This window comes from Eublepharis macularius, chromosome 5 (assembly GCF_028583425.1).
Source record: "Eublepharis macularius isolate TG4126 chromosome 5, MPM_Emac_v1.0, whole genome shotgun sequence".
NCBI lineage: Eukaryota > Metazoa > Chordata > Lepidosauria > Squamata > Eublepharidae > Eublepharis > Eublepharis macularius.
In genome coordinates, this window is record NC_072794.1 from 60,259,605 (window position 1) to 60,274,439 (window position 14,835).

The window sequence follows — 14,835 nt, forward strand, 5'->3', positions numbered from 1 at the left end:
GTAGCAGCAGCAGCAGCAGCAGTAGCAGCGGCAGTAGCAGCAGTAGCAGCAGCAGCAGCAGCAGTAGCAGCAGCAGCAGCAGCAGTAAACGTGGCAGCAGTAGCAGCAGCAGCAGCAGCAAACGTGGCAGCAGTAGCAGCAGCAGCAGCAGCAAACGTGGCAGCAGTAGCAGCAGCAGCAGCAGCAAGAAGAACCCTGAAGATCACCATACATCAAAACACTCTTCCCGGGGCAAGGGCAAAGACAGGGACAGTTCTTCCAGGAGGAGCCGTGATGAGAGCAGCAGTGACCAGAGCAGCAGCAGTGACCACCGTCGCAGCAGTGAGCGCAGCAGCAGCAGCAGTGAAAGTGGCAGCACTAAGAAGGGCCAGAAGTCCACTAGCTGGGTAACAGTGCTAACATTGTCATTAGTACAATTGATATTGTTTGGGATGGGGAGCAGGGAAAGCAATTCACTCCCAAAAGTCAGCAAACCAGTTCCAGCTGATTGAGGTGAAAAGCGTATCTCCTCACTTGGAGCAGGACAGGATGAGAGCTTTGCAAGAATGTATAGCTGTGTTCCTTTCAGGTAACAATGTATAACATGGGTTTTTTGGAATCTAGAGCGATCTATCAGCTGATCTTCTTGGGAGCCACTCCATCCACTGGCCAGATAAGCCTGGATCATGGCACTTGCAGTGTGAAAGACCCTTCTGTAGATTTAATGCCTTAAAACAAAACTTGCTGTGCTGGTGCACATGTGCAACAAGATGATGTACTATTACACTGTACTGTAAAGCAGGGTCTTTTCAGCCACAAAGGATGTGCTTGCATGTTAGGATTGGGGTGCCAGGCTGCAGTTCTTATCTCAGTTATTCCAGCATGGGAAGTCAATGGAACTGGTCTGGATTAAGGTTGAGTCTACATAGTAGATTCTGGCTGTACTATGTAGCATGAAATCAGGATAGTTGGAGGCAGCAGCATAGACACACAAATAAATACAAGATTCCATGGGAATTTGTACAACAATCCCACCATATTTCTTCTTCTGTGAATGTGAACACCAATGCTGAGATCACAAATCCTCTGATCTGTTATTTGAATCAGAAGGCTCCCTTGTGATCTGAAATGTGCTGAATGTAGGATGTCCCGAATCAGTACACTTGCCTCCTAATATATTGTCTTCCAGAAAGAGTCCCTAGTGCCACTAATCAATAACCATGGAAGGCTACAATGGATTTTTTGTTCCTTTGAAACAGAATGTCTGAAGTCTGTTCTTTATTCTCCACTTTCCAACATGTTGACTGGAAAACCTTGATGGAAAATGTTTTATTTTAGGCATAGATAAGACAACTACTTTTTCTAGCCAATCATCTAACAAAAAAGTTTAGCTGTTACCTCTTAATTCCAAAATTCTCTGAGTACTTTCAAGAGATCAACATTCAGGAGCATCAGTGCTTCTGTTCATGTTATTTCCCAGTTAGTATCATTCATTTATCATGGTGTCTATTTGTCCCCTTATGTTTTAGTTTGGCCACTGAATGCCATTGCATATAGCCATTTTGTTTCCTCTAAAAGGTTCTTAAAGTTTCTGCTTTTCTTGTTTTCTAAGGGAAATGAACGAATCCATTTCTTCAGAACAGTGGATTATCAGCAGGTAAGATGCTTCAACCAGTTTGTTAGGTGCTAGAATAGAAGACTGTGTAGATGGAACAACTCCCCCCCCCCAAATTGTCAACAGTGAAAACAACGTTAATGATAGCACTTGAAAATGTTTCTTCCTCCATGTCAATATTATAAAAGGGAGTGAATTTCAGTCAATTTACTTACAGTAAATCGGTGATAAAAGAACTTAAGCACATTTTAAAAGGCTAGGTCCTACAAATGATGTGCATGGCATTCATAGAGATGGATCTTTCCCTACCTTTTCCTTCCTCCCAGCACCCACTAAGAGCCCCCAAAAGACTAAGCTGGGAGTCAGGGATCTGTGTGGACAAAAAGTCACAAGGCACAAGGAGATATACTAAGGTACATTTCGCACTCGGTTTTTAGAGCGCATTTGTACCTGTTCCACATCCCATGTTTGCAAGGTTTTCACACTTAAAAGCAGTCATGGGATGCAGTCCCGCTTTTTGTCCGCTGTATCCCCGATTTTTCCCCCTGCGGACATACCCCGATGTTTTTTTAAGTTCGCTGCCGACTGGCAGCTGGCCCGCATTTTGCTAATGTGAACACTTTTGCCTCCTTTTTGCTTCTCTCCCCCCCCCTCCTTTTCCCTGGGAGCTGATTGGTTTGTGCAGAATTAACCACTCCCACCCTCCTCAGCTCTCTGAACTCCTTGTCCACCATTTTTTTAGTAAAGCAAGCTGAGGGTCATAAGGCTGCTTCTTCGTTGGTTTCCTTCCTCCCGGTATGCATGCTGTTTGTTTTTTTTCAAAAGCCAGGAATGATTCCTAAGCTTGCTGCTAATTCCCTGCTAGCTTTAAAATCAAGGAAAGTGTTAAATAGCTGCTTTCTCCTTCCTCCCTTAGGGCATGCACACACATTCTTTTTTTTTTTAAAGACAAGAATGGGTTGCAACGTTGTAATGTTCCTGCACTTTCTTCCTGGCTTTAAAAGCCAGGAAAGGATTAAATGGCTGCTTTTCCCTCCCTCCCAGGCATGTTTCAGACTTTGCCAAAGAGGAGGAAAAAACCCAAGCATTTTGCACAGCCCTTTGGAAACAAGCCTCTGCTTCCTGGGAGGAGATTAATTGGCAGCATTTTAACCCTTTCCTGGCTTGATTTAAAAAAATGAGAGTGGTAAATGTTTTCCCCCAGAACTCTGCCACCAATTGCCTCTCCGGTGGGCAGGGGACAGCCCAATCAGCAAAAAGGGGGGAAGGGTTCCAACATTGAAACGTTACTACGCATGCTCAATTTTTTTAAAAAAAGTGTGACGTGAATTGCAAGGCCCCAAAAGCCCAAAATTGCACCGAGGTTTTGAAATGAAGCACAGACACCAAATCGAAATTGCAGTGGACAGTGTGAAATGAACAGGTGCAATGCCGAAGCCACTGCGATCGGGGCGAATGCTCATAAATGGCGGTTTAAACCGTAAGTGCGAAAAGGGTCTAAGTGGGAAGAATAAGGTGAAATCACTCGACCTGCTTCCTTCTACTGGCAGAAAAAAATGTGATGGTGCACGGAGGGGTGATTATACTTAAAATGGTATAAAGAGACTAGGCATAATTTAGGGGGCTGAAGATTTTTACAAGCATGTATATTTTTTAACAATGTACACTGTGAATCAGTGACTATTCCTTTTTCAAGAATAAATGACAAAAATAAAGAACCTAATAAAATCTGAATGTAATTTCAGAGGAAATTAAAACAGATTCAAACAGATATTTGTAATAAAAGTGCTGAGGTGCGCTATTAAATATCTCTGTTTTTAAGATCCAGTACAACTCAGTTGGTATGAAATGTCAGTGATATCTTCCATTTTCAGTGTCTTCCAATATCAAAAAAATTTTTACCAAATTTTCAGGAAATTATTAAAAGATTCTACTGTAATGAGTGTTCTTGGATATGAATTAAAATTTTAACTAAAAGTAAACTGGAAAAGGCTAATATTTCCACATATTTGTTGTTATGAATTTGAACCTAAATACAGGTGATTACAGTCTGAGTTAATCAGAAGGAAACTGCTTTCTTCACAGTACTTCATGAACAGAAAGGATTTCCTGTTTCTTTGAAAAGTCTTCCTTGGGCAAAATTAAACGAAATGGGCAAATATAATATCATTATTAGTTTAGAATAGACTTAAGCAGATTAATGTCTGTCTGTGCCTTTTTTCTCCTTGGGAGATTTTTGCCGCTTTTGGCCCCTTACCTCTTTGGTTTTCTTCTGAATGCTTCACAGGCAGAACATGTGGAAGAGAACCCTTGAAATGCTGCATTGAGTTAAGTGTAGAAAAATGTGTAGGAAAAAGCTTTCTAAAATAATAAATACCACAGGCTGCAGAGAAAACTACCTTGTTCATAGTATTTAAGAGACTGCTCGCATCGTTTTTTGTAGTTCTATAAATCCTGAGGATGCACTATTTTTTTTTCATTTTTGCAGTCCCAAAAACAGCATGAAAAAGTTGGCGGTTCTCAGAAATCAGGCAGCAGTAGTGATAGGAGTGGCAGCAGCGGCGCCTCTCCCTCCAGTTCTAGTTCTAACAGCGATTCAGAGGTGAGTCTCAAAATAGGTTCAGTTTGTCAAATGCCAGTATTAATGGGATTTTGCAGATGTGCTGTAGTTAGAATAAACAGGAAATAGTACTAGCATTCATTAATCATATTTGATTAATTGCCTTTCTAAAAGTTTCAAGAAAACTACCTAGTGAGAATATTCTCTATAATGGTTGTTGCCCCAAGAAAGCTCTTATTCATTATTCTGACCTGGGGTGGCACAGGAATATGGAGAAGGGCTTCCTATGATGACCCAAGTGAGCACAGAGATTTATGTGAGAGCCAATATGGTGTACTGGTGGGGAAGTGAGGAAGAGAAAGAGGGTAAAATTGTTACCTCTTTTCTCTTCCATCAGCGGAGCTCTGCTGTTGAAAGAGTCAGGAAAGATTATATTTTGTTCTTCCCACTCATCACTACAGCCCACTGATTCACAGAGCTATTACTCCACGTGGGTCCTGCATTTTAAGAATCAGCTTTCCCGGGACAGAAATTACTGCTTCAGAGAGGATTAAGCAGGAAGGATTCATGACCAACAGTGCCTTCTACCAGTGGATCACTGGATCCAACCTCATGAATTTAGAAACTGATACTTTTTCACTTAGCATATTGCTCCCCTTGAAAGAAGACACATCCATGCCAGATTTCCTTTGTTTTTAAACTTTTATCTATTTATTCACTTTAATTAACTATTAGCCTCTTCTAAGCTGTTGGTTGAGTCTCTTGACTATTAGAAATGGTATGTTAAGCATTGAAAAAAATGGCCTTTTTAAGTCTGAAAAAAGGCAAGCTTTCATTGGAAAGTCCCTTTAATTAAAAGTTTTTACAGCTACATGGACCTATTTTTAAACTGAAACCAGTTTCAGTTTAAGGTGAGGTGACTCACCAGTTTGTGCGTCACAAGCTAAAATAATTTTTCCTTGTTAATTGTAGGCCATTTCATGGGAAGAGCATGAAGACCCAACAATGATTATTGTTTACCGTGTCATCTATTCAAACAAGAAACCAAGTGGCATCATGCTTATGGTGTATAAAGACATGGACTCTTCTAGGCCCAAGATAAAAGTACTTATGTCAAACATCACAGAACCAAGCAAACCAATATTCTTCATGGAAGCTGCACTTCTGAGCCCTCACAAAGCAGTGGTGAGTCTCATCAAATTCTATATGCTGTCAGAGAGCATTCAGGCCAAAAGGACATTAACAAACCACGGATATACTTAAAACTTTTTAATTCCCTGCTCTGTCCCTTAGGCGTCTCTGAAATTTCTTCAGAACAGCCAGAAAATCAAGATTTCTGCAGAAATTGAGACTGGCTTTGTTGCGGATCATCCAGCTATTCAAGCAAAGGTTGACTATTCCAGAGCACCTAAAATCATAAAGAAGATTGTAGATCAGTGAGTAAATGCATGTTTAAATTATTTATTGCAGATGTAGCTGCTCTGCAAGTGGTGGTAGTGTACGTAAGTAAAAACATAAAAGATCGTACTTGATCTTTTCACACCTATGACTGGAAGCACTATGTTCAGTCTTAGTTTTGCCTGAGTTCTGTAGTTCGCTTTAAAGGCCTAGAATGTGTAAATGAGATGTTAATATAATTGCTTCACAAAGTTTGCCTGCTTTACCCAGAATGAATATTTTATCTCAGCAGAGACCAAAAACCTGCAGTTCACTTGGGTACAGCTACCATCCAATCAGAGGGCATTCCATTCACCCATCCAGCCTCCTTTCTTTCCTCATCCCACATTAGCAAGCAGAAATAAAATACTCAAATTTAATTATATGTAAAACATTACAAAACACTCTATCCTTTCCTGCCCCTACAGATTGGCAGGCTGGAGGCAAAACCAAATTATTTTACCTCGAGCTTAAGAACTAATAGGAGATAGCAGTTCATTTAAATTCCTGCAGTATGTCTTTACTATTCAGTGACTACGGCCAGCTTTCTGCATTTTTTCTAGAATTTCTTGCCTGTTACCTGGAATGGCTTTCATGCTTGGCATCTCACAGAAAGAGCAGAGGAACCCTCCTCACCAAGTCAAATTGATTGTGATTGCGCTTTCTCCAGGGGTTTATGATATATTTGTCAGAACACCAACCGTAAGTTGTTTTGGTATTACTTCCGTAGAGACAGATTTGAAAGTACACATTCAAATGACTATCACGGTTTTGTTTCATTGCCTTTTTTTTTTGTGCCCCTCTGTTTGCACTTCCAAAAAATGGAGCTGTGCATGCAAATGCTGCTGTGCATTAATGTATCAGTTTGTTCCAAGGGTGTTTATTTTAAGATATTTTGTTGCTAGCTTCTGACATAGAATACAGTGCAACTTGGCCAGTGTTACTTAGTTGACCAATAGTACAAACTTGTCAAAGATGAAGTGGAAAACTGCATAATGAGGTTAGTTAAAAAGTTCCTTTGGAGTCTCCATGGAATTCAGATTGAGCAGTGCAAGACCTATAAGTATCTGGGCCAAATTTACAGTGAAAACTTGAACTGGAATGCCCATTTAGCTTCTGTAAAATCTTCAGCCCTCAAGACAATGGAGCAATAATAAGGTTTTATTATGCCAGGAGTGGTTTTCTTATAGACCTGGTCGTGAAACTTTTTGTCAGCAAGGTCATATCCCCATTATTGTATGGAATTGGAATTTGGGGTTGGAAAGAGCAGAAACTAGCCAGTATGGAAACAATTCAAAACCTCCTTTTGAGATGGATTCTGGCACTGCCAAAATGAACTCCAGTAGCCCTGTTATGGAAAGAACTTGGCCTTCCCCCAGTCAGGTCCTGCGTTCACTTGACTATATCAAAATCATGGGGGGGTGGGAAACAAATTATAGATGATTCATTTAGCAAACTCAGTTACCAGCTGCTGCAAAACAAGATCAAAAAAAGGTCAGAATTTCTCAATAACATTATCTCCTGCTACACTGTCCCAGATGATCTGCTTTAGCCCTCAGGGAGTGGGTTTGTAAAGGTGACAAATTAATTGACAATGTGTCGGTTGCCCAGACAAAGGTCTCCCCATGGTATAAATTTAGAGCTTCTTATCTGGTTGACAGTAATGTGCACAACCTTAGAATGACATTTACGTCCTTGAGATTCCAAACAATGCGAACTGAATTACTTTTAGGCCGGTACTCCAAAAAACCAAAGGAGCGATGCATTTGTTTATGTAGTAGAGCAGTAGAGGACCTTCTTCACTATGTTCTGGCTTGTCCTTTGTATACAGAATCCAGAAAGAAATTCCTGACCAAGCCCCTAAACAACATACACTCCTTCTCTGACCCTGATAAATTAGTCTACATGTTATCTGATGTAGATGCCTCTGTATCCTACAAAGTGGCACTTCTTGCCTTGGCCGCTAGAAAAATAAGAGCAAGTGCTATTTCTAAGAAAGCATCTCATCAGTCTGAGCAGTAAATCCAGGTCTTGCTTGTGTTTTGAATAATTTTAATGTTGTTTGGTATTTTAGAATTCTTTTTTAAATTTTATGGTTGTAATTTGTATATATGTTTTGTTTTGTAAAGGCCAATGGCCCTATACAATAAATTTACCTAAGATAGGTTAGACAGTGCTTATACAAAATATGAGTTTGGTTTGAGTTACATCTTTATCTCTGTCTGACATGCAAACAGAAAAATAGTGCCAAAAGAATGTTGGCTGTTCTTAATTTTTAATGTCTTCATATTTCTTTATAGAAAAGCCTCACTATTTCAGATGCCCGGTTGCCATTTTCATTGCCTGAAGGTGAAGTTGACCCAGCCACACAACAACAAAGCTATCCTTTAAAATCCTTTTTAGATGTTCGATCATTGCTCCTTAATAATATGACAGGTCAGTTGTTTTCCTTAGGATTTAGCCTTTTAAAAAGGTATTCTCTGTATGTATGTATGTATGTATGTATGACATGTATTTCATTGAACTTAGTTGTGTTTTTCACAATGTCATGCTACTATGAATGTAAGAAAAACATTTTATGCGTTAATATCCAGTTTTAGGGTGTTTATTTTTCTTAGCTGGAATAATAATTTCCAAAGCCTTGAAATCTTACGGTACTATGGTACTAAAATGTTAAGTCTTATTTCAGAAACACATTTTAAAGTCTAGTTTACTGCCAGACATAAAATCCACCAATTAGCTTTATTGGTTCTGGAAAAATGAATGGAAAATGTTAAAATTACCAGAAAATGATCTTTGTACAAAAATTGACTACAAGACGTTCACACTTTTCTATGAGACAATGAATATTAAATTATCTTCCCTTAAAATAAATATGCTGATCATTAGTTAGAATCAAACTGTGAAACTCTTTTACAAATGCACACACTCATATTTCTTTCCCTGTCTTTAGGTGTTTGCACAGTACATCGTAATAATCTTACAACCTTTTCTGGAGCTGAAATCCAAACCTTACAGGTTCCAAACTGTCCCCTGATCTTGGCTGAGGACATTAGGCAGCCTAAACAGTTCTCTTTGAGGTTGACGCAGGAATCCAGCAATGATATCACAAAAACTTTCACATTTAAAACTCCTTTCATGTAAGTAGAGTACAATCCTCTGAGGTCAGTGATAGTGAGAGAAGAAAAATGTCGGCCTCTTAACCTAGAAGCTGTAAGCAAGGTTCCTATACATCTAACATTTTGAGAATATGTAAAACAGAATTGATCAGGAGGACAGTTAGAAGTGGGACTAGGGAACAACAATTTATTAATATTACAGTGCATAGCATGACTACAGAAAGTAGACATGAATAGCAATACTGTAAATAGTTGTAAGTTGTTTTGTGTGTTTTGTTTAAAATTCGAAAATTTAAAATTTGTAAAAAGTATCATTATGTATCTTATCAATTAAATTTTTTTTAAAAAGTGGGACAAGGGGTATATTAAAACAGATTTCTGTAGGAAGGCAATTTCTATAGAGGTAATAAAGTTTTGATTTTAAATGCCTGTGAAATTGTTAGGAATCCTTTTCCTCCCCTTTATATTGTATAGCTTACAGGATGTGTTATACGCTCTGTAGTTCAGTATCTTCTGTCTGTGAAATCTAGTTCTCTAATTGTGAAATTAGCCATAGGGTTTTCTCGCAACAACCCTATGAGGTAGGCTAGGCTGGAAGTGTCACCGCCCCAAGGTCACCCAGCATGCTTTCATGACAGTGTGAGGCTTTGAGCCCCACGTGCAACACTCTAACTGTTACTTCCCACTGGCTGTCATGTATATTTGAAATTACTTTAAAATTACTTTCAAATATATCAACAGAATTCCAGATAAGAAAGGCAGTGCAAATTAAGCATACTGACTGAGATTTGAGCAGTAACAGCATTATCTTGTCTCATGCACATTCAGTCGGTTCAAGCCATATATTAGGATACATTTGTACTACCTTTGATCTTTGCACGTTTTTTCATCGTAGGGCATTTCTTGATATAATCAAAACATTTCTTAGGCTTTCCGGAACTTATTTTTCAAGATTTAAACAAATTATTGGACTGTGACAGGGAGTGATTTAACTTGAGTTGCCATTCTTGGGTCTAACTAAATAATCTGTAGCAGCACAGAACAGCAAATGCAGCCTTAGGCTTGGATCCTGAGCCTTGCTTTTGCCCTTCTTCATTTGTTGTGAAGTGTCCTCTGCTGCTGTCCTTTGGTGCTTGGTTCTTTTCAGCTCATTGAAAATGTTGACCTTGCAGAAGCGGACACTCCCAGTGCTAGAGGAACACCTTCGGCACTGCAGAAATGTCACCATAATACTGCAGAAGCAAGGCTTAGGATCCAAGTTTTAACTGAACCCAGGAGGATTAGGAATGCACTGAACGCTACCTCCATTGGAAGATTCCTTACTTAACAACAGGAAACTATTGGAACCAACCATGTTTTGACTTACAACAAGCAGAGATAAGATAATAATAGTCATCTTCAACTATTATAGCAGAACATATAGAATACTTATCCAGAAATTATAATTTCTGATCGCGGCAGATTAATTCCACTTTTTCCTTTCTCTTTACCAGGGAAATTACTTTCCAACGTGTCAATGGAGAATATGAAGTACAAATTGATCATGTTCATGTGGAGTTGTCAGTTCTTCCACTCCAACCCAGAAGTGGTATGTAAAGGACATAGCACAGAGTCTGCTTCCACATGGAAGGAGGAAAAGACGCCCCATGCTGTGGAAGCCGCAGTATGGGAGCAGGCAGGAATGATGTCAGCATGCCCCCCCAACCCTGTGCCACTTGCTACAGATCCCCCCTGCCATTTCCCTTTGTTACGTTGGCCCAGCAGGGCTGGTATTATGACAGTCATGCTAGGCCCTCTTGCAGCCTGACAATGGCTCCTTTCCCCCTTCCAAGCTAAGCCACAGAACAAAACTGCACCACAGCTCAGCTGTGAAACAAAACAAAGCTAAAAAGACTAAAGGGGAGAGTTTGCAGAGCTTAGCTCTGCAATGAAGGCCAAACTCAGCTCTGCTTCCCACGTTGTACTAACTACAGGTCAAGCATCCACATGGACACTGCCTGCAGCCATCCAGACTCCCTCCCTTGAGCTGGATCCAAACATGTTTCTCCTTTATCTGGTTCAAAGAATAAAACCCTAGCAGGCCCGTCATGCAGACCCTCCCAGAAACAGTGGGGGTATCCTGCTGTCCACATGGGGGGGGAAATCCCTGTGAGAAAGCAGTCATAGATTGAACAGTATGTGCCAAAGTCTGAGCAGAATTGCTGGGAGATTTTTTTAAAAAACCCAAACACCTCAGCATCAGCATAGAAGGGTGCTTGCATTTCAGAAATCATCCTACATGTTTTGTCATCTGCCAGTTGAGGGCTCGCATATGGTACCTAAAATGGTTTCTCAAATCTGAACAAGTTATTGATGCTTCTTCACTCATAAATATACTAAAAAAGAAATCTTGGAGGCTTTATACACAGGCATTTTCAATACAACAGGAACAATGACTTAATCCAAGGAACATCAGATTAATTTAGTATGTCTGTTCCCTTCTGTTTTCAATTAGATTATCGTTTTGACGTTTGTTTATTTTACAGATTCTTCCATTACCATCTCAAAGAAAAATGATCAACTTGTACTCAGTGCTTATGGTCAATTACTTTGTTACTATGACGGAGATAATGTAACGGTAATTCTTTCTCTATAATGAATGTTTTCGAGATTGCACAATGATTTGCAAATTAGAAAGCCAATTTGTGCTTGCTTCTCAGAATAAATTACCAGCTCTAGCTGATAGTGATAAATGACGGGAAAATTCACGCCAATCCTTTACACATTAAAATCAACAGAGCTTATCTCATATTCAGATACTATTCTTGCTAGGCAGAAGAATATTGCTGTAAAATTTCAGTCAATATTGAGTAGCATCTACTTTCAAGGGTCTGTCTTTAGAAACCCCCGAACTGTTCCTTGTAGATGAAAAAAACTCTCACTTTGATTGAGGCCTGCAGTGTTTGGTTTGGCACCGAGTGCGCAGCAAGTGAACAGATTCATGTGCAGCTTGGCCCTAGAGGAGCAGTGGGGAGGAATCAAAGCATGGCTCCCAGCTGGTTTGGGATGTTCTGATCCCTCCTTCCCTCCCTTGCTCCCCCTTCCAGGAAGCCTCTTGCTGTGTCCCGACTGAGATTGGGCGAGAGGCTTCTGTGGATGTGGAAGGGATCAATTTCCGTCACTCGCCCACCAAAGAAATCTCTCAGGAAAACTTTGCTGATATCTGGCAAGAGGCTTCCCGAGTAGGGGGGAGGGATCAGATTGTAGACTCCCTGTCAATTCTTTGCCATTGGGATCCAGAGAGGAGTTTCAGGGGCAATCAGAACAACAAGAGGTAGTGCTCAACACCCCCCGCCCCCGCCAGCTTCCTGCTGAATTCCAGATATACCCTGCAGAATGTCACCTCTTAGGGTCAAACCACTCAAGAGAAAATACACTTGAATTACACTCAAATACACTCGAATTACAAAATACACTTGAATTACCCATGTAATTTGAGTGTATTTTGTCTTGTGTGGTGAGACCCTCAGTGGCATTCCACAAATGCAGGCAGTTTCTCCATGGGATTCCAGGGTCTTGCAAGCACCTGGGATGCAGTGAGGAAATTTCTCCTAGCAAATTGCAAACATGTTGATTTTTCTGTGCAAACCTTTGCAATGCAGGGTGAGGTTTTGTGTGTGTGTGGTTGGGATCAGAATGTCACCTTTCAGCTCAGAGAAAAGCTAAGAGGTGGCATTCTGACCCCCCCTTAATTATGTGTACCCTAATGGAGCCAGATACCATCACAGGGCAGCCCACTTAGTTCCAGTCAAGATCCTTGCTTAAGTTGTCTACCCTTTTTTTGGCGCAATGAGCCCATAGTCCTATAAGTCATTTTCCATTGTTAACTGTAAGCGGAACACCAATTAGTTTTGTTTTTGTTTTCATGAAGATTGAAGCTAACCCCATCACAATGTTAGGACGTATACAAGGGCTATGTGGGCGATTTGATGGTGAACAGGAACTCCGAACACCAAGTGGATACATAGCTAAAAATGATCTGAGCTTTGCTTTGTCATGGGTGCACGCTGAGGGATCTTGTGACGGAGGTAAGCAGATTCTGATCACTGTTTTGAGTCTATTTCCCTGCTAAGAACCAGCAGCAAGACTGTTGTTTTATCAGTGACAGGGATGAACCTCAATTCATATTGTATTGTAGACAGTGAGAACCACCAGGCTTTAAATGGGTGTTAAAAGATTTCTGTTTGTCTTGTTGCAGCCTGTAAACTGCAGCACTCATTAGTGAAACTTGAAAATACAATCCAGCACCTGGGTCAAGAATCAGTTTGTTCCACAGTTGACAATGTATTGCAGTGTCAGGAAAAGTGCTTAGCAACTTCAACTACTTCCATTCCTGTTGGTGTGCATTGTCTGCCAGTTGGTACGTAATATCTTCTTTGGGTTACCTACAATAATTTATCCTAATATTCTTTAACATGGGGCATGAAGAGAGCCTTACATTTGAGTGGAGAATTAAGGAAGTTTTTTCCTGTGCCAATGATTTGCTAAGTCTCCATTTTTTTAGAGCTTTTCCAGGTAGAGAGGCGGTGGAAGAAACTCTGAGAACCTGATCTTATTACATCATTAGCATGTTTGAGTACCAACCAACTTCCCTGAAAAATAAATGTTTTATTTATCCTGAACTTTCCACCATATATGACCATATTAAATGATTTCTTTCCACTTTCCAAGTCTGAAGATTTGTAACATTGATCAGAATGAAGAAGCATGTATGCATGTATGCAACATATTCATTAACGATTTGGTAAAATGGGTTTAGTAGGATGACTGTGGTATTACTTATACTAGTCAACTGAAAGCTACACAACCATTATGAAGATTTACTTGCAAAGTATGTTCATAGGTGTCATGCTAATAGTGCACGGCAGTGTCTTTTTGTGTTACCAAGTTTATAGCAATCCCAAATTTATACTTAATCCCAATGGGTCATATCTACTGGGGTTTTTTAAGTTTGTTTGTTTTACTGCTAGGAGCAGGATTGGCTCTGTGCGGCAGGCAGATTAGGCAGCAATCAATGGATTTCCCAAATCAACTGGAAACCTAGGGATGTCTATTACTTTAGCAAAGAAAAAAAAACCCACTCTGCATCCAGAACCACAAAGCAATCATATACCTTCTCCTAAGGAACTACAAACCTAATTTTCCTGTTTTTAACCACAATGCAGCAGTGCATCACCCCCTTAAGCAGCTACCCTATGTCCATGGGTGTGTTAATGTCAGTTTTTAAACACACTGGTAGCCCAATTCTATGTACACTTACTAAGAAGTCCCATTGAATATGTTTAGGGTTCCAGCTTGAATTGGATGTGTGACCTACTGATTTTAAGTGAAATTGCCCTGTGCAGTATGTTTTAGATAAACGTATAAAAAGCACTTTTATTTTTCGGGTTATTCCATTCTTTTAACTTCATTTCTTTGTCTTCAGGTTCTGCAACAGACTTACTTGATACAGAAGCAAGATTTGCCATGAAGAGTGAAGACTTAGTGTATATGGTTGATGCGCACACTGGATGCTCTTGTAAGGATCAACAATGTGCTGCATGATTTTCTGGCTAGCAAATTAGAAACCTATAATATAGTGTTGTGTTTACTGTGCAGTCAGGATATCTATTACAGGAAATTACACAAATGTTAATTTAAGTATTTTACAAGTCTTACTAAATCTTCCTGAAAAAAAATTGACATTGTAAAAAAAAGTCAAACCACATCCTTGTGGAAACAAGGTTAACTATGAATGAAACATGTGATTTTCTAATAAACACTGGCATTCAAAAAGAAAAAAATACATTGATGGCCTTTTAATTTCATTATGTATGCATAAAAGTGAACTAGTGTGTGTGTATGTGTGTGTGTGATTGGAACTTGCAAACCTTATCAGGTAATGTGGCACGAAAGACTGTATCTTCTTATGAGTAATCTCTGCAACAGAAAAGAAATAATAAAATTACATAGGAGCTAACTCAGTGGGAATAAACCAACCTACACAAAGTTATCTAACCTCCATCAAGGCAAATGTGTAAGTTTTTTCCTTCCTTTATACCTCTTGCCTTTAAGGGCCAAATTATAGGTTACAGGCAGGCACAGGA

The 14,835-nt window shown here is 39.8% G+C and overlaps 1 protein-coding gene across 1 annotated transcript; it reads left to right on the forward strand.

The window, feature by feature from the left end:
- The first annotated feature begins 56 nt into the window (after positions 1-56).
- LOC129330822 (vitellogenin-2-like) lies at positions 57-14,510 on the forward strand. The gene is made up of 13 exons (XM_054981031.1): positions 57-386; positions 1,592-1,636; positions 4,083-4,196; positions 5,127-5,339; positions 5,448-5,590; positions 6,155-6,293; positions 7,892-8,027; positions 8,545-8,731; positions 10,204-10,298; positions 11,236-11,327; positions 12,621-12,777; positions 12,948-13,109; positions 14,175-14,510. The coding sequence occupies exons 4-13, from the start codon at positions 5,160-5,162 to the stop codon at positions 14,291-14,293; spliced, it is 1,410 nt and encodes a 469-aa protein (XP_054837006.1). The 5' UTR covers positions 57-386; positions 1,592-1,636; positions 4,083-4,196; positions 5,127-5,159; the 3' UTR covers positions 14,294-14,510.
- The last annotated feature ends 325 nt before the right edge of the window (positions 14,511-14,835 follow it).

Bases quoted from the DNA above. Each gene is read 5' to 3' on its own strand.
- LOC129330822 (XM_054981031.1), top strand. From the start codon at position 5,160: ATGATTATTGTTTACCGTGTCATCTATTCAAACAAGAAACCAAGTGGC. The intron at 5,591-6,154 runs GTGAGTAAATGC...CATTTTTTCTAG, and splicing joins ATAAAGAAGATTGTAGATCA to AATTTCTTGCCTGTTACCTG. The intron at 12,778-12,947 runs GTAAGCAGATTC...GTCTTGTTGCAG, and splicing joins TGAGGGATCTTGTGACGGAG to CCTGTAAACTGCAGCACTCA.